The sequence below is a fragment of the Sus scrofa genome, chromosome 17, assembly GCF_000003025.6.
Source record: "Sus scrofa isolate TJ Tabasco breed Duroc chromosome 17, Sscrofa11.1, whole genome shotgun sequence".
Classification (NCBI taxonomy): domain Eukaryota; kingdom Metazoa; phylum Chordata; class Mammalia; order Artiodactyla; family Suidae; genus Sus; species Sus scrofa.
In genome coordinates this window covers 52,014,806-52,035,349 of record NC_010459.5, presented here as the reverse complement: position 1 = coordinate 52,035,349, position 20,544 = coordinate 52,014,806, and the positions used below count along the sequence as shown (strand labels likewise).

The 20,544-nt window shown below is 42.0% G+C and overlaps 1 protein-coding gene across 3 annotated transcripts in view; it reads right to left on the bottom strand.

Annotated features, from left to right (window-relative positions):
* Nucleotides 1-18,250, bottom strand: part of PTPN1 (protein tyrosine phosphatase, non-receptor type 1) — a 69,648-nt gene extending 51,398 nt beyond the window's left edge. The window contains exon 1 of one of the 3 annotated variants that reach the window (XM_021077276.1): nt 18,013-18,250. In XM_021077276.1, the coding sequence (XP_020932935.1) occupies nt 18,013-18,075 (63 nt within the window). In that variant the 5' untranslated portion in view covers nt 18,076-18,250. The remainder of the gene's footprint in view (nt 1-18,012) is intronic. The other 2 variants (XM_021077277.1, NM_001113435.1) reach the window with 2 other exon arrangements.

The window sequence follows — 20,544 nt, the reverse complement described above, 5'->3', positions numbered from 1 at the left end:
CTTGGTTACCACTCTGAATCTCTGCTAGCCAGAAAGTCCATCTGAACATTGTTCCTATGAGCCCAAATAAGATTTAAGGGGATGCTCTGGATAGTAACAAACTTTGAGCCTCACACAAGACAAGATGACATACAAGATTGGCCACAGCTTTTTATCTGAAGCCTGTCAATTTAAAAAGGACAATACAGGAACACTGAAAAACCAACAAAAACCAAAACTCTCGAATACCAAGTTTTGCCACAACTGAGCCTGTTCTATTTTACGGGAAGCTGTAGCTAGTTTTCTGGCTCTTTAACACCTCTCCCAACTTGCTTAAGCATATGCTTGCTTCTATCATCCATCCTCTACAACTGGGATTGGCAGACAATAGATGGAACCTTACATACAGAGATAGAAAGCAACTACAGGCAGATTAAGTAGCAGAAGCAGTTTATTGCTAGTTTGCAGCCAGTCAAACATCACAAGGGACACCCACAGAGCTTGGTTATGACGCTGAGGGCCAACACCACTTGCCCAATATCCTTCTAGGGAAGCAGTCTCAAGATCCAACACGTCAGTAATTGCTAGTGGTGGTCGAGGTGGCCGTGGGGAAGAGGGTGGTGAGGAGGGGAGGCGAGGAAGGGAGAAAAGGAGACAAAGAGCACGACTGTGGGTGGAGCTGCAGCTCAGTCGTACACAGAGACCACAACAGGGGGACCAAGCAAGTATGTCTGAACCCAACACACTGGAATACAAATGCTTACTCCTTCCCACACCGTCTTCAACACATTTTTTTTAAGACTCCTGCCAACAACTCTGTCTTTAACTATTTCTACTTTGTTCTCAACTGTTCTACTTCTGGCCTTCAAACTTGTTAAAAAGCACTTTTATATTTTAAAAAATCTTAGTAAATAACACTGAGGATTCAGAACCCCTGCTCTAAGATGAACAGAATGAAGTAGGGCAAGCACTGCAGTCCAACAGGAAACCTCCATTCCATTTAAACCCAGCTACTCTGATGAAAGGCATCCCAAGGCTCTGGGAAAGTAGCATGTCTGATGGAATGGACACTAGACCAGGAAGAAGAGAATTCTCTTCGAGGCACAGGTCTGCTCTGTGAACATTTAATCATGCTAGATCTCAGTTCATTTGAAAAACAACCTTTGCCCCAAGTCACTCAAGACAAGGACTCCTGTTTAATAGATGTAACAGAATTGTGCTCTGTAAATTGTGGAATTAACTTGCATTTATCTAAATTCAATTACAGTCACATAAAAATTCCAGGTTAAAAGACAAACCTTTGGGGGAAAAAAATCAAATACAACAAGAAACCAAACCAACCTGAAACATACCTCCTGCACCAGACTAGACATGTCATTCTGCTCCAAGCTATAAAGCCAAGCCTGCCTAGGCAAGAACATGGCTTTTACATGTATTTTTATTTTTCTCCTCCTCTTCTCCATTGAAAAAAATACCACTCCTTTCATAAGAGCCAGAAGATGAGGGAAAAGTTGAGATCCACAAAAAATAGAATAACCTTCAGGGCTGGACCAAGGATAATACATTAAGAATTAAAAACAAAAACAATGATTCTGTTTCACATGCAAATGCTTTACCTGCCCAGAATTTTGTTTTGCTGCAAACTTTCTAGCAAGATCAAAATCTTAGGACATTCCAAACAAACGAAACTCCAAAAGCAAATTACTTAGGGAAAAGGATTGAACCTGAGACCTAAGTACCCTCCTCCCATTTTTGTCCGATTCTTTGCTTGAGTGGAGGAGCACCAAACCAACCACAAAATCATATGCTAACAAGAGCTCTGCTTCCTGCAAGGTGACAACTCTGGCTTTTAATAAATGTCTCTACTTCCTGTCAGCATTGGTCAGTCCTAGCTACCAAACCTATCAAGTTTGAACGAGAGAGACTCTCATTCCACTGTCTCTCCACTTGGCTGGCACGCTGGAACACAAAAGCTAATAAACCACAGGGAAACTGCCCCTCCACAGTGGCACAGGCTGTGCACGGCAAAGAGGTAGGGCCGGCTGGGTTACAGATGAAACTTACTCCCATCGTGTGCATACATGTGTCCGTCTATCTGGGATCAGGCCCACTGAGATAAAGTCCAGCTCTGTGCAAGGCACTGTGAGGGGGACACCAAGAATTCCACACAGTTCCTGTTCAGGAGGAGCTTCTGATCTCACTGGAGGAGGGAGCCGTTCCACACACAGAAGAGTAATATAAAGGGTAAGAGAGAAAACGTGTGTGCCAAATCGATGGGGGGGGTCAGTAACACATGGTTTGCATAATACACTAAATTCAACGCCTCCGTATCAACCAGTTTCCAATTCATGAACTTAAACAACATAGCTCATCTATTCATTCGGGAACTATTTTTTGGGTACTTTTATATGTCAGGCACTCTATTGGGTGGTACTAAGAGACAGAAAGGACTCAAACAAAAGCAGTGCTGCCCCTTTCAAGACTTATGAGACTTTAAGACAGATTACTTGGCAATGGGTGAGTCAACAGGCAATTACAGAACAATGGATATCATTACAGTTTAATACAGGTGCTTCAAAAGCAGAACAGGGGCCACAGGAAGACCTGTAAGAGGTACCTACCTTGGACCTGGAGGAAGGGGAAATCTGCGAAAGCATCCTACAAGAGGATGCATTAGATGGGACTGGCAAGAGTAGGCAGAGGAGAAAGCATATGCGAAGGCTCTGTGGGAGACAGAGAGCCTTACATTTCAGGAACCAAAAGTGTTCTGGAAGCTGTACAGAGTGCAAGCGTGTGTATGAGCATGCTCTGCAACAGCCCAGAAAGAACCAAGAATCAGACGGCAGGTGCAGCTTGGGAACTCCCCAAGCAGAGGAGCCCAAGAGTGACAGCTAGGATCAGTGAAAGGAGACCTAGAAGGAAAGAAAAAGGAAAAGGGAGTTATGGAAAGTGGGATTAGAGAATATTCAAGAAGCACACAGAGGTCAACTATGTTAAATGGTGTTATGATAAGGATGCAAAGAATCCATTGGATTTAGCAACAAGGAAGCGAACGGCGACCTTGTAAAGTGGCATGGTAGGGTGGAGCCCAGCTTCCCCCAGGTCAAGGAGTGACTGGGAGGTGAACAATGGACACAGTGACCTATTTATTTCAAACACTTCAACTGGAGAAGGAAATCACACAGCAGTGATTAGAGGGGGAGTTGCAGGCAGAGGGAGGAAGCCTGAGAATGTCAAAATGGTTTGAGAAAGATGGTAACACAGAAAGAAGGCTAAGGACACAGACCTAAAAGAGTCACAAGCTGTTAGGGCCAGACGCCTTGAACAGGTGTATGGGAAGGTGTGCAAAGCACAGCTATGAGAGTTGCCTTAGACAGGAACAAAGACTCCCCCCCACCCCCGGCGCTGCCCCCTTGTGAGAGAAATGAGATAGAAAAGATGGTAGGCAAACTTCAGATCTGACAGCCGGAAGCTGAGGGCGACAGACCTGAGGTTACTGACCAGACTTCTAGTGGCTCAAATGTGTAAAACTGGGAGATTTTCTCCAGCAGTACTTAGGAACCTGGGCCCAGGGAGGGAAAGGCAGGCCGCTGGCCTGGTCCAGGGTAGAGGTGGTCTGGCATGCTGATGGCAAGAGATGAGCAAAGGCACTAGGTGGGAATGCTGGAGAGGCAGCAGTTCAAGGGGACTAAGCAGCTGCATAAGGAGGGAAGGGAGGACCTGGGCTAGAAAGGAGCAGCTGGAAATGTGGCTGAAGGAGTAAACCCAGGGGACTGAAGTACTGAGAGAATGTGGGCGCATAGGAGGCTGTGATCAGAGTGGCAGGTCTGAGTTTACTGAGATGTCAGTGACAGAAAAGATCAAGGGCCAGGGCGAGCCTAAGGGAGGTAGACGGAAAAAGGAGAGAGATGTGAAATTTCCAGGGGACGAGGGGAGGACGGTGGGTGGACTGCCCCAATGAACACCAACATGGCCCAGGGGAGACAGCAGCTGTGGAGGAGAGGACACGTCGTGAGCCAGGTAAACTAAGATGAGGGGGACGGATGTAGAGGGGCCCACCTAAAATACAGCCAGCACAATACAGGCAAGTAATTAAACAATTCCCCAGCATGTTACTGACTAGGAATGCTTGCTGGAATCCTCTCTAAGATACATACCCCACCCCCAACACATACCTATATCTCCCCTCCAGTTCTAAGTGCTTTCATTTGCTTTCTTCAGCAAATGTGAAGACAAAGCATAATCCATGAACCACGGTCTTATCCAGAGTCTGGACTTCTATAAAGGATCTCGTTTTATAATGCTTTCTTAATCACTTCCATCTTAAAACATGCTTCCCCACCTAGAATATTCTGCCCAGTTAATAGCTATGTTTAGTGATTCTGCTGAGAGGCCTGCGAACTCCTTACATCTACCTCTGCTATGAATGTTACATAGTACCCCTTCAGTGACATGTAAATGACTCTAAAACCAAACCAGAAGAAGGTAAAAAAAAAAAACAAAAAACCCACACTTAAACATCCTCCCTTACCATTAAAAGAAAAATAGTCTAAGCCTCTTTTACTTTACTGTGTCATCCACTGATAAGAAAAATTCTCCTCTCTCTACTTTGTCATCCACTGATAAAAAAAATTCTCCTCTTATCAAATCTTTAATGACTAGTAATCAACAATTAAAAAAACTGAATCTGGGACTGCTTCTACACATGATCTTCATAGCCAGAATTAGAAAAAGGAAAAAAAGAGAGGATATTTTACAAACTTAATGGTTTGCAGATACTGAATTCCTACTGTTTCTACACAGCAAGGAATGAGTTTAGTAAGTATATGAATGGAAAACAGGCAGCAATCAGTAAATCATTCAGAATTACTTGAGATGATAATTTTGTGTTTAAATTTAAATAAAGTCTCAGAATTTGTAACCATATTTTAACATGTTAAAATGCCTAAAAATTAAAGCCTGTCGCTTAGTCATTCAAAATTAGGGTAATTATTGGTAAACTTGCTATTTTGCAAAGTACTTGACTTGAAAGAATTACTCGAACAAAGCTATCTATGTATCGAGAACTGCTAATGAACAGATCACATAACGGGATAAGCCAGCCCATATCATTAAAAATACCCTTTAAAATTCATAATGGATAGGGAGTTCCCAGCATGGCTCAGCCGAAACGAATCTGATTAGCATTGATGAGGACGCAGGTTCGATCCCTGGCCTTATTCAGTGGGTTAAGGATCCAGTGTTGCTATGAGCTGTGGTGTAGGTCAAAGGCTCGGCTCAGATCCTGTGTTGCTGTGGCTGTGGTGTAGACCGGCAGCCACAGCTCTGATTCGACCCCTAGTCTGGGGACCTCCATATGCCATGGGTACAGCCCTAAAAAGACAAAATCAACAAAAAAAAATTCACAATGAATAAACAAGACCTTTATTCTCATACTGTCATCTGCAAATCAGAGGGATAGCCACATATTTTCAATTTGTTCTAGTAAGTTGGGCTTATACTTAAAGATTCTTTTTAAAAGTTCTTTACTTTGTATATTAAATTATACTATAATTCAGACTGTGTAGGTTGAAAAGTATCTTTATATAACAGCTATCATTCTTCACTGCAATCAATACTATACCACCTGCCTACTAGGCATAACACAAACATCATCTTATCAGAGAGGACACCTACACAGATGACATCACAGTGACAAGAGATCAATGACATGATGTAGCCATTACTAAGTCATCCTACTAGAAGGGTTCTGAGGTCATTATCACAGTCAAGGTGAGAAGCAGTGGCAGAAGAAAGAGAAAAGAAGGGAGAGAGGGGAAAAAATATAAAAGACAATGCATATGAACTGGGGGGGAAGGGAAATTGGAGGAAGAGGGTTAAGACCAAAGAAGAAGAAAGCTCAATATGCTCCCACGCTTTCAAGCTTAGGTAATTTAACACTGAACATGAACAGAGAAGGGCAAGGAGGATGGAACCCAGATCAGGAGACTAGAGAACATAAGGGGCTCACTCCTACCTGCCTTTAGAATCTCCACTTGGACATTACTTTTACAGACTCTCTTTACCTGACAGCTCCTTTGCCTGCTTTTCCTTCTCCCTTCCTGAGTGTCCCCAGGTATCCAGGCCTAGGTCCATGAGAGCTCTCATCACTCTGAGCTGGTACTGTCTCTAATTAACATCTTTGTTGGCTGGACTATTAAGCTTCTTGAGGGCAAGGACCAACTGTGCCTTTCTCGCTCACCAATTATCCTCATGCCTAGCAGTGTCTGGCACCCAGCAGCTGCTGTTTACTTGAACAAGCAGATGAATGGACTCTGCCTGAAAGGAGCTTACAATCTAGAATAGAAGAGGAAATAAAAGATAGATGAAAGGCTTCTTGGAGAAACTGATCTTCAGCTTTTGATTTTAGTTTCAAAAATATAAAAAAGTATTAAATGGCAAATGTCATCATGTCACATGATTCAGGAGTGCTAAATAAACCAGTGAGGTGGTTTTGTCTTCCTGGGATTCAGCTTTAGGAAAGGAAAAGGTACAAAACTTAGGACAAAGATCCTGACTGTTTTATAATGGTAAAGAATCTTCCTAATCGCTTGTTATGCTCTGTCATATACAACATACCTCTACTGAATAACGGATGTGCAAGAGGGATCAAAGAAACAGCAGCTCCTACAATATAATACATACTTCTGTTGCTAAACAGGGATAGAGACCTTTCACACATACTCTTTGTAACCATACATATTTTTTAATATCATGGCCACATCACTTATTTCATCCATTGATAAAGAGGATAAGGCAGAGAAACCATCTAATCATGAATTGTGACACACGGCAAATGGTATCATTCCCAACCAGGTCACAAAGAAAATGATTAAAAACACTTCTTAGATTTCTCAGTGCAAACATATCTGAGCAAGTCATTCTTCTTATCCAGGCCCATATGGACCAGCTGTTTAATTCCTAAGTTGGTCATCAACAATAGTTCCCGGAAATAACTGAACATAGGACACTGAACACTCAGTTGCTCAAGGTGGAAAAAAATGGCAGTAGCTTCCAACTTCCTCAAAACAGGAGAAGGGGGCTAAGGATGACAATGCAGGAAGGAAAGAAGGACTAATGATTTTATCCCAGATTTAAAAGTCAAGGGCACTCCCTCAGGCACTTTCATTTCATACTGGCCACCATATCTCCAGCTAGCCTTCCCTTGCTTTGAATTTATCTAATGATAGTACAGCAACTACTTATAAGACTAAACATCTTTAAAAATCATCTTAATTCTAATGATAATAATGAAATCCAAGAAAAAACCCAGCCTGGAGTGGAGGCTACAAACTCAAGTGTGTCCAAAGTCTGGGTGGTTCATATAAGGAGGACAGTGAGACTGCTGTGGAGCTGCGTGTATGAAGAACAGACACATGTCTGTCCAGCAGGAGCGGTGCCCCTCCACTTGCTGGGCAGACCGCTGACACTGTGGGCTCAGACTGCACTGTGAGCTGCAGATTTTTCAAGTGAAGCCAGAAATCCGGATTTGTGTGTGACTTCTCCTGATTTATAAATAATGACAAAAGAGGTTTTTTGTTTTTGTTTTTTTTTTTTTGGCTGCCCCCAGAGCATGCAGAAGTTCCCAGGCCAGGAACTTCCAAGTCATTGCAGTGACAACACTGGATCCTTAACCCACTGTACCACAAGAGAACTGCTAAACATTTTTTTTTTTTTTTTGTATTTTGATTTTATTCAGTCACATATCCGGAAGTTTTGTTTACACTATATCCTTTTAATACACGGATTGGTGCAAGGTACCTCAGCTGTTTGTTTAAGTAAAGAAATTAAATTGAGGGACTTGAGAAACGCATCAACTTTTTTCCTCCTGCCTCTGGCTGGATATTTCATTTTAGTTCCCAAATCATTTATATCTAGGTTTTTGAGATATAAAAGCCAGTATTGAAATATAGCTTTGATGTGCTGTGTTTAAAATACTATGACTAAGAAAAAATAATTATCAGAATTATATAAATATTCCAGTGAGTTGGCATTATACTTTTTTTTTTTAAAGCACTGTGTGAACCAAGCAAAATATAATTGGGTGGCCAATTTTCGACATCTAGGTAAAAGGTCAGAAATATGGGAAATGTTCAAAAACTCTCTCTTCCCACGTCCTAATCAATCAAGAGGCATAGCGCAATTCCTTGTCTCTCCGTGCAGTAGTGTACCAGTGTGAGCACAGCCACAATGCCGTTGTAAAGCTGGATTCAGGACATGGGAGATCTCGGCAGAGAGGAACATCAAGGCTCTGACACCTAATTGTTCTCTTAAAACATTTCCTGCTATTAAAGACCAATTTATGGTGTGTAATAAATGGCACTGCATGTAAAACACTTTGCACAATGCCTGGGGCACATAACAGAATTCAATAAATGTTAGCTATTATAGGGTTTTACTGTGAATGAGGTTAGAACATGGATCAGACTGTGTTTCTCCCTTGAATGGGAAATTTTAGTCCAATTACAAAATCCAATAATCCTCTTTAGACATGAGAAGAATTTAACAGGAAACTGCATTCATCAATGTGGCCTTCAGTCATTTTAGAAAAGAATCGACTTATGTCCACACAGGGTGTTTTATTATTTTTAAAAACATAATGGATTTTTAAAGTTTCTATTTGAATATGAAAATTTAAAGTTCTGTCTCACTTTTAGGTAAAGCGTATCAGGAATATATAAGGCTACCAAATCTAGCATGAGTGGGACATGAAGCCCCAATTTTTCCAGAGAAGTTGCCCCACTCTCCTGGCTTCTCATGTGACCATGCAGTTGTAGGATGTTAGATTTCAGTCATGCTATTTTACAGATCCTGCACATTAACTTCCTCAAGGTCCCACAAAGTCAAAGGCAGACTCACAACCCAAACCCTATCCTCTTCTTCCATCACCTCACACAAGTCCCTGAGTGGATTCATGTCCAGGGTGGCTGGTTAAGGGTAGGTAGCAGGGCAGCTCAAGGACTGAAGCTTTGAAATAAAACTACTCTGTGTGAAACTAATCAGTAATGGAAACAGACAAAGACCCAGTCTTGAAAAGCAAAAGGCTCTATCAACTAAGGGGACAGGGTGGGGAAGGTTTTCTATACCGTCAAAATCAAAACCTCGCTTCAGTACATCTCAGGGTCAGACTCTTAAAAACTCTCTAGTATCAACAGTGTCGTTCAGCCCCCGGCCTGGAGCAAGAGTTCCAAGCCTCAACTACGATAAAATCTAATTTACTTGCTGGCAAAGTAGAGACATCATTAAGCAAAGGAATCAATGATTTTAAAAGAATGTTACTATGCTTCAAACTGTCCAACTACCAAAGCGCCAAGAAAATATTTTTTTGAAAAGTAGCCAAGGGTAGAATATAGACTGAGTCCTACATTCAAAGTTTGTCTTTCTAGAAAGTATGTTTTAATGTCAAAGAATATAAAGCAAGCTGTGAACAGGAGACTAAAATTAGCTCAAACCACAAATAACCTAACATACTTATCACTTCCTTATGATCAACCTACAAAAATCAAACGTCAAAGGCATTTACAAAACTAAAGGTTTGATGCCAATTTAATCCTTTAATTTCAGTTGTATCTTTTCTTCTTTCTTAATGGACCTGGCATGTAAACATTACCAAAGAATGACGTTTTATTAATTTGAAGGCAAGTACAAGGGAAATCATTAGAGCTAAGGTTTGCCCTGAAAATAAAATAGCATGCACTGTGCAGTTTTTAAGTGGTTAGAATGGTAACCACCTCCTCAAACTGAAGATAGGAAATTTCAGATGATGGACCACACCCATCTCCAGCTGCACTGCACACAGAGAGCTAGGGACAGACCAGACTCCTACTTCAAACCAAAGCTTCCCTCCATCTCCTCAAGCCATTTATTTCCTATTTTCAAAAGCAACAGCTCAATGAACAAAGTCTGTTGGGAAACACAAAACTCTGCTGTCATCAAGGAGTGGAACAAGTTGCAAAAGGAAGCTTAGTTGACAAATATGGGTTCATGAAAAAAAAAAAAAGTACTAGTCTGTTAAACTTCAACTGCTTTTACAGTGATTCTTTCTGCATGATGACTATGTTTTGTAAGTTTTCTGAGGAAAGTTCAAGCACAAAAAGGATGAAACAAGTGGTTAAGAAAAGATGTAGCTATAACACCTACCAACTGCTATTGTGCATACTTCAATACTATTATTCAAACTCTCAAAGGTATTCTTATCAGTAGGTAGAAAACCAAGGGCAAGTAGCAGACTGGGTACTATGATGAGAACAGATGAAATAAAACCTGCTAATGACATAAATATTCCTAGGATATAGTAAGAAAAACTGTTAGTAGGACATGAAGGAATATTTAAATACACTTAGAAATGGTACCATGATAGGTAAGTAAAGGACCTGTTAAAATGCAGCACATCATGGGGATATGGACTCTCATGAGATGTGGACCAGCTGATCCTCAGGCATGGCCAAACTGCTCGGTGTACTGGAGACTGCTCTAGAAATGCGGTTCTGTGCCTGTCAACCTGATGTGGCTTAATGCAACCTCCTGATCTTGCACCACTCTGCTTCACCCCCTCACTCCACCTCCGAGGATGACCCTGGTAAAAGGGAGGTGGTATCCAGGCAGCAGAGAACATTAACGGCAATGCTCTCACTCTAAGATGCTGTCAAAATACAGTTCGAATCATGGTAAAAATAAAGCAAAACGAAGATAAGAATAACAACAGCAAAAAACAGAGAACAAAATATCATTCCTTGCAAAAGACCACTGAATATCTTCTTAGAGGCCTCTTCTCTCTGTGCAAAAGGGAGCCACAAATTTTATGACCCAGTGAGGCATACTTCGCCTTTATCCTTGTAAGCCCTACTGGAATAGTGAAGCAATACAAAAATCTAAGAGATAAATATAACAATGACAAATGTTTAACCACCAAGGGAATTTAAAGCTAATTTACTGTATTAGGCCAAATGCAGCTTGCCTATTTGTTCTCTTGAGTGAAGCTATATTGAGAAGTGATTTCATGTGCAGACATTTTTATGTAACCCCCTGTTCTTCACAGAACTCCAACTATTGGGAATACTTACTTGATGTTCACTTTCCTGTAAGCAATTCGCAATAGTATAAATTCTCTGAGTAATTAGTACTCATTGGAATAAAAACTAGCTAAGCTGTTCCCTGGAACTTAGCATGGCAATTTTTAAATGAAATTCTTCAAAAAGGAAGAGATGCACCAATAACAGAGCCATTAGGTAAGAGAAAAAAGGAGGGGGGAATGTTTCAGAACAGACTAAGGAAGAGTTTTCCTTCTCTAATCACTAATACATTTTAAAAACAGTTTTAAAAACCTAGTTTTGCTATGCTCATCTTATCTTTGCAAGTGGTATCGCTTGCCCACAAAAGCCACAGACACAACCGAGGCTTTTCCTTCTTCATCTGTAAAAGAAAACATGCCTTACTCAGGCATTGGAAGAAAGCTCTGCAAGTAAAAGAGAGAGGAACACAGGACATAAGTCCACTTGGGCCCAAAGGTTTGTTTCAACAAGCAGTTAACCCTCAATAAAGACTCAGAGTTTCCTGGCCCAGTACTAGATGAAGGGTAACACAAAGTAGGTATATTTTCCAGATAAAATACAGACCTCAAGAGTCCCTTTGCTAATAAGCCATGTTTATTTTGTGGCTGCATGCGGTAGAACTTCTTAAGCACCAACTCTATCTAATTACCATGGGGTATCTATAAAACTTTACAGCTTTGGTAGAATCATAAGCATTCAGAACTGCAAAATGAATCAGGTCACACATTTAAAAAAAAAAAACCTGAAAATCATTTATCAGTAGTTATTTCTGCCTGCACTGTGACTTGTTGTGTAGCACATTCCCAAGATCCGACTGATTTGGGGGGAAAGGGAGGCTCTCGACTTTTCTTTGGCTATTTTATTTCTGGGGAAAAAAATCTTCCATGGGAAATGGCCTTGTTTCTAGTTTTCAGACATTCAAAATTTACGGTCAGTAAGTTACTTGTGATTAGGTCAAGTGGCCTTGAAAAAGGAGAGAGCAGCAGCTAGAAAACTAGGAAGCCCACTTCTACAAAGTGAAGCATTATTTCAAAAATGTTGGAGCCTTAGGTACTTTCTTCTCAAACATGGCAGCTGTGTAAACCATCATATTCTTCAAAGGAAGTTTAGACCAGATGTAGGTTTCTTTCTAAAATTACAACATAAAGGGCAGCTACTCTTTATGTACCTAGTTGGGGTTGAATCTTTCGTAAATTCTCAAGAATCAGTTCCTCTATCTTTACAGGAAAAACCACCCAATTGCTACTTAGAGAAAAACTGCAAGCATAACTCATATGTCAGCGCTACTCATTTTCCCACAATGCTAAACCAAATGAACCCTACTTATTGAAAATGTTCAATACCTCTTGGGGAAAAAAAAGGCTCAATTCTTTTTAATCTTTAACTACACTCACAAAACTTCTATACATTTTTGAGCCTAACTGTACCCACTGACACCCACACACCTTACAAAACTGAGTAACCGCTGCAGTGTTTACAAGGATTACTTTAGGAACATTACATTCTCTTTGTGAGCACATTAAATATTCCTATTACATGGTGTAAACTTAGTGATCAGTTAGTCGAGGGTCATTTTAACGAAGGAAGGGACTGATGTCCAAAGAAAGGAAGGGACTTAGCGTAGTTAGTGTTAGAGCTAAGGCTAGACAGAAAGCAAAAAATTAAACTACTTCCTGGCAGAAAGGGTGATCTGATGATCAAAGGCCAAAAATGTTTGCCTTTACTATTTATACTTTGAAGAAAACCACAGATTTTATAAGGGTTATTACTTTATGGAGAACCACATCTTTATCCTATAACAACAACAACAACAAAAATCCTACAAACCAATTATATGTAAAGCCCTTCTTTCAGAAGGCATGTGAGATTAAGTCAAGAGTGATGAGAACAGAGTAATCCAATAATTCTTAGAGATATATCACCGCCTAAGTTTGCTATTAAGTTCGCCTCAGGCCAAGTACAAATTTGGTGTTAAATTTAAAGTTCCTGTGAAATAAACTGGTGGTATTAACTCCTACTGGGTAAGAATCCAAACTTCTCTTCCAAGCCACAACAGCAGGTGACACCAAACAGCCTGGTCAAGCCATGGCTCAGAGTGCCTGTTTCCTCTGAGCAGGGTGTCTCTGCTGTGAGCACTGACGCAGGCTAACCTAAGTGTGTCTATACCACCAGCCCCCCAAGAATGGGCCTTGGGAACCATGGCTTGTTTTTCTGTTGTCAGGACTTGGGTAAAGTGCTGACAATCAACTCAACCCCAACATTTCTTAGGCACTTTATGCCTGGTACAGAGGACACCAAGATGAATAAGAAGATGCAACAGCTGACTTCCAGTTTGGGCTTTCTGGGAGATGGACCCAGAAACAAAGGAACAGCTCCCATGAGAGCAGGGCTTTAAAAGAGCTAACAGGAAAGTGTACAGAAGCACACAAGTAAGAGAGCCAAAATCCAGCGTGACAGGGCATGCTTTCGAGCTGGAAACCACAAGCAAGAATGTGGGAACGCCAGCTGAGATAAAGTGTTGAGACAAGGCATAGGGGAATGAAAGCTAAGGGATGAATTTGAAGAACACTGCACCTTCTAGTGTGGCTAGAACAAAAGGTACACATGGCTGGAATCTGGCTGCTAAGGAGCCTAGACCTTACAGATAAATGAAAACAAAGTAGTTAAACAGGACTACCAGGCTCAGGTCTGCTTTTAACACAATTACTCTAGAGATAATGTGAAGAATATACACGGAGGGGTAGATGTAGAGAGACTGTTGAGGGACCATATTAATATGTTTCTGGTTTCACTCATTCCTGTAGCGTGAAACTAGAAATGACTATGATATCAAAGGCAAAATTTGAGAACCTAGACCACTAGGATGGCAGAAAGGACACCGTGGTGACCAATCAATGAGATGTGGTAGAGGCAATCTAGAACCATTCCAAAGTCCCCAGCCTTCCTGGATATTTAAAACATGCACATTGAATGACTGGTACCAAACTACAGCGTCTTGGAAACAATGGCCCAGCTAGGCCTCCCATTTTCTTGAACATGGGCAGTATAAAGAAACATGCCCAGCCTATCTGTAGTCTGTATTAACTGATTACCATGAATGAAATAACATCAACACCGTAGGGAGGGATGCTAGCTTGTGCAAAAACAAAACAAAACAAACAAACAAAAAAACATGGGCTCAGGCAGGCTTACGAAAAAGTACCTGCAATTAAACCACAGCATGAGACAAAAACTGCCAAAAGGATTCTGCAAATCTAAAAGATCAGAAAACAGACAATTCAAAAAAAAGAAAAAAGGGAAAAAAGAAAAGTTATTTTATTAGTCTATACTCTGAAAAAACCCTATGGAATGTTTTAAAATGTATTCTTATCATGAAATTCATGGAGCCCAAAGGTACATAGATAACTGGCAACCAAAAAATCATCTGCATTACCCTTACGCCCCAACTGACTTTTTGGAACCATCTGATACATTTCATTATGTATTTGTATAAATATGACAGTAATGTCAAACAAATAATGATAGAAAAAAGTCCTTCCCTCAATATTTCTACTTGTGCCCCCAGTTAATCTGAGTCCAAATATCTCTGCATCATTTCCAAGGCAGGGATCAGAAACCTAAATTTAGTTTACTTAAACCAGGGCTACACAAGAACATTTAGATCTAATGGGTCACTCAAGATGACGAGAACTTCCCAGCCTCTCCATGTCATTTCCGTTTGTCTTTCTTTTTTTCTTTTTAAGTGAAGTGAGTCACAGGGCATAGATCTTTCTCCTCGGCACAAAACACAGGTTTTCTCTGACGAGAATGGTATTTAAATAAAAATCATTGGGATATTTAAAATATCCACCTTGGACTATAACAACATAAGCCATAAGGAATTTTAGTGATTTTAGTGAACTATTGTTACAACATGGTTTTAACGTAGTCAGGCATTAGGTCGTATTTCATAATGAAGGCAGCTATAAAAACAAATGTCAATTGGAAGAGTGGCCCATTTTACAAAGCCTGCCTCTAACAGAGAATAAATCTTGCCTTCAAGTCACAAGCTATTGTTGCAATCTCCTTTATCTGAAACAATCAAATCATTCATACTGAAAAGTAGTGAACAGTGTCAGAGAATCAAAGAACTGGAGATGAGAGAAACAGTAAAACACCTGACCCAAATCTTAAACTACAAATGGAGGGTAGTTTATTCTATTTTCATTCATTCAAGCCCGCCCTTCTCTCTTTCTAGCTCCAAAAACCAATACCTTTCCCTATCTGTGTTCTCTCTTCTCTTCTGGACACTTCAGGCTTGTTAAGTATTACTTCCACTTTTCAAACCAGACATACAATTGTTTAAATGATAGAAAACAATTTTTAAAACCATCTATGCATGCTATCAAAGCTGACTTTTTATAGACCTAAATGCGTATTAGTATCTATGCTATTCATAAGCATTAACAATTAAAAACAATTATGCTCACTTTATTAAACGGAGCTAACAGAGGATCTTTGCCTGAAACATTTGTTTTCTAAGCCACCACATTCCTCAGAGTTCAAGTCTACTTCATCCTTTGTTCTTTTCCCAACTGTTTCCAAGTTTTTACATCTTTTCATTCTAGTAAGAAGTTAGTATACTGAGAAATAACCACTGCTTTGTTTACAAAATGTCAAGCAAAAATTACATATTATTTTTAAAATCATCAGACTCAGCAAGCTCAAAATGATTTTATATAAGGCTGCCCTCACTGTGACATGCTATAAAATATTAATTTTTTTAACTTCCATTTTCTACCAACCATAAACACATTTCTGTGAATTCCTAAAAAATAATGGTTTTGGTAAATTGGCACACACTTTGGAAAAGTGCCACTTTAGATCTCAAGGTCGTTTGAACCCCTCATTTTTTAAAATGTCACAGTTGGCCACTTTTAATGTCCAGAAGCCACTTTTTATGTCCGGAAAGAAAAGAACTTCTGATTGTAACTCTGCAAAAGAAAAATATCTGTACTGCAGAGGTGAGAAAGCCCATGGTGTACGATTCTTTAAGATAAAAGAAACTACCTCTAGAATCTAGAGAAATCAACTGTACAGCAACCTCAACTAGCTCCTGGGGTTCCAAGGTGATAGACAAACATAAGAACAATGAGAGAAATTAAGGGAAGACCATGTTCCATGCTAGTGGCCTGCTGAACACAGTTTTAACAATGCTTGAGTGACTGGTCTCCCACACTGCCCAGTGCCTCCTGGAGGCCACCCCCAGATGTGATGCGGAATATCATAATCAACCCCAACACTTCAGACAGAGAATTGTTTCATTTAAACCACTTTAGAGTCTACTGTATTAAATGCGATGCAGTAAATTTGTCTACACATTCTCTAAGTCACTAGCGGAATTCATTCGATTAACTCAGAGAGACTAGACACGGAATACAAATTTTATATATTGATTGATCGTACTTATACAGATTAAAGTGGTTAGAAATATTAGCCTATCAGAAGCTAATATACATTACAGTGCAACTAAAGAGAATCCTGTCAAATAAGCTTGATGCAAATCCACATGAAACCAAGCCTGACAAAAAAAGGCTTTTGTTAGTCAAGCATACCAAAGAACTGCTTAAAGCTTTTTTCCTTTTTAAGTGGAGCTCAAAATAGACTTTAATACTACCAGCTGATGGATCTCACAATTTGCCTTTTGAGCCTATAAGCCCCAAACAGAATAAACTGCCTTCTCCCTTTACACAAGTAACAACATCTCTCTATTCTGTACATTGCTTATTTAAAACACCGAGTGTGGTTTTGGTTAATCCTCACAACCCCCACAATGACATTTAATAGGCAGCACGTATTTTCTTCAGAGGATTTAGCTGTTTGGGAAAGCAGACCTCTGGGTCTTTTTAATCTGAAGATGTGGCGATATGTGAGAACCCCCACCTTCCTAACTTTTCATTTCTGAACCACCATAACCCACAAGAAGATGAGGACTGGGAAGACACGATCATCTCAACCATGATCAAAGGATAAGATGCTCATGGAGGAAAGATACTATTTTAGAGAGGGATAAAAAAGGTTAATCTTCCCTGTTGCTTGTCCGACACAGGGTAATATTTTGGCCCAGTGGAGTGGGTACTACTGGCTTCCCGGCTAGAAAGCAAGAGTCTGACACTCTCAGGGCTTAGCTCACAGAGCAGACGTCTCTTCCTCTGACAGATCTTCCCTGATCCCATTCTCTGAGGTAGCCCACTTTCCCCTAAAGTTACTCTTCACCCCGTTATGTTTTGTTTTCTTCACAGCACTTGTCGCCATCTGAAATTATTTGCTTTTGTGTCTGACCGTCCTATTCGACTCGCAGCTCCACGGGGGACAGGATCTTGTCTGTCTTGTCCAGCAAACACTACCTCCAACGCCTAGGCAGTGCCTAGCACGGAAGAGGCACGCCAATTCAGACCCATTAAATGAATGAACAGGAAGGGGGAAGGGACTGTCATCCATGGGACTCGACACACACTAGGGGAAAGGAAATGTAAAGGAGGGAGGGGAGAGCAACCCTTTCCCCCAGAGAGACAAAGGAAGACAGTTTGAGGTGGTCCAGTTTAGAAAAGGAAGTAGTGGGGGTGTTCTATCAACCCCTGGGGACAAAGACTGGACAGGCAGGGGGGCGGGGTCGGGGTGCAAGGGGGAGCAGAGGCGGGCGGCTCCCAGGACTGAGAGGTCACCCGGGCTGGAGGATATGAGGTAGGTGGGAAATCAAAGGGGACTGCGAAGCCAGGGAGAGACGCAGACCCACCCGGGGGACAAAGAGAGGGGACCGGCCTCCGCTGCCGTCGGACCGAATCCTCAAGCAGCAGGGCTGAGCGGAGGGCGGGACCCAGGCGGAGAAAGGGGTCTGGGGTCTGAAGAGAAGGTTCACGAGGCCTAAGCGAAGGGCCTGCCGCGCTCCGGGGAGCTCCCGCACCTGGTAAATGGCCGCCCAGTTCCCGGCCTTGTCGATCTGCTCGAACTCCTTTTCCATCTCCATGACCGGCCAGGGCGGCTGCTGCGCCTCCTCCTGGGCCCACTGCGCCGTCTGTTTCTCTCGGCCGCTTCGCACACTCCGCCCGGAGTCCCGCAGCAAACCTCGACTCCGGCCGCTACCGCCGCCCCGGCCGCCGCTGCTTCTTCATGTCAACCCGGCAGCCGGAAGTACGCACAGCGCTGCCGCGGGCTCCGCCCCTCAAGCGGAAGGACCAATAAGCGTTCAAAACGTCATCGAGCACTTCCGCAGGGCGGAGTCGGGGGAGGTGCTGAGGAGAGCCGCCTCAGCCCCGCGAGATATCTTGCAGCGTGCGCTTCCTCCTCCCATCCTGGGCTCCGGGCTTGGGCGTGGCACGCGCCGGTTGCTTAGGCGACCCCCGGGAGCCCCGCCCACGCGCGTGGGTTTGCAAAGCCCCCACAGATTTAGAGTTTAAGCCTCCACGTGGTCCATTGAGTCAGAGAGTGACTTTGAAGCATCATCCCTGTTTCCTGCAGCTCCAGGGCCCAGGCCTAAGTGCTCCAAGCTGCGGGGGTGGGGGCCGCTGAACGCTCCCCTTCTATCTTCCCGCCTCCAGCAAGATATGCGCGTTTTTTTCATGACAACTTAGAGCTTCCTGATTTACCAGGCTGCTGGTGCCCCCTGAATGTACTATCCTTGTCTGAAACTCAAGATTTCCATTTGGAGTCTCCTATCTTGGGCATTGCAAGAATGAATGGATTGGGGTCTTGTAATGATTTTCACTTTTTCCCAAAGTAGGAAGGAAAACCTGCTCAGACTGGACTCAGTGGAGCACAAATTCCATGGTGCATTCGTGTGTTGAATAATGGCAGATTTCTGGGTCCACCTCCAAAGGATTCGGATACAGGAATCTGTATTTTTCACGGGCAACTCCAGCTAATTCTATATCTATGATCTTTGAAGCACATATGAGAAGGGCTGGTCAGGTTTCCTTCCCACAGATTCTACTTTAAGCCATCCAGTTTTGGTCCTGACACGTTATGTGGAGATTGCGAATTCCATGGGGTCAGAGACCTAGAGGAGGACAGAATTATCTCTGTTCACTCTTCCCATCTCAAGCCTCCCAAGAAGCAGCTGTGTTGAATTCCAGCTCATTCCTTGAATGCTTATGGCAGGCACTGTGCCTGGCATTCCAAGTACACTTTCTCATTTAATCTCTACAACAACCCTACAATATAGACACTGGTATCATTCCCATTTTACAGGTGAGGAAACTGAGGTGCAGAGAGGCAAAATCACTTGTCCAGTGTAGCTTTGCATATTGGTATGGAAGCCAGGATTCTAAGTAGTCTCCAGGGGAGTGCTTGCTTTGGAGCCAGGCTGATTCCAAATTCCAACGCAACCAAACACTAGCTGTGCAACCTTGGGCAAATTACCTACCCCTTCTCTGCCTTCTTTCCCTTCTTTGTTAAATGAAGATAATAAAAGTACCCACTTCAGGAGTCCCTGTCGTGGCTCAGCAGAAACAAATCTGACTAGCATCCGTGAGGACGCAGCTTCGATCCCTAGCCTTGCTCAGTGGATTAAAGGATTCAGCGTTGCTGCAAGATGTGGTGTAGGTTGCAGACACAGCTCAGATCTGGCATTGCTATGGTTGTGGTGTAGGCGGGCAGCTACAGCTCTGATATGACCCCTAGCCTGGGAACCTTCATATGCCACATGTGCAGCCCTAAAAAGACAAAAAAAAAAAAAGTACCTACTTCATAGGGTGGTGTGAAGATTGAAAGAGTATTTATAATGCTTTCAGTATAATGAGTTGATCAATTAATATGACCCTTCATTATTATATACCTTCAATTAACAGCAAATGGGAGATAAATTCTTTTTTTAAGTCTTTTTAAGGCCAGTTTATTTTACATTTTTTTAAGTTAAATTATTTATTTATAAATAAATAACCATGTGGAAGTTCCCAGGCCAGGGGTGGAAACTGCACCACAGTAGTGACAAAGCCAGGTCTTTAAAACACTGAGCCACCAGGGAACTCTAGGAGGTAAATTCTTAAAAAAAAACTTAAAAAAAAATTTTTTTTTTTTTGGGCCGCACCTGTGCCACATGGACGTTCCTAGGCTAGGGGTTGAATCGGAGCTGCAGCTGCCGGATTACACCACAGCCAGAGGAACGCCAGATCTGAGTCCCATCTTTGGCCTACACTGCAGCTTACAGAAACGCCAGATCCTTAACCCATTGAGCGAGGCTAAGGATCGAACCCTCATCCTCATGGATACTAGTCAGTTTCTTAACCCACTGAGCCGTATCAGGAACTCAAGGAGGTACATTCTTATTGGATAAATGCAATTGGTTTGATAGACAATGTCTTTGGAAACTGAGTATTCCAAGGAGGGGGAAATTAACAAAAGATGCCCATTTGGGTGAAAAGTTTGGAAACCTCACACTTTGAAGCTGCCTAATTAAAGTCTTAGCCATTTAAGTGACTCTCCAGGTTCATGTACTCTT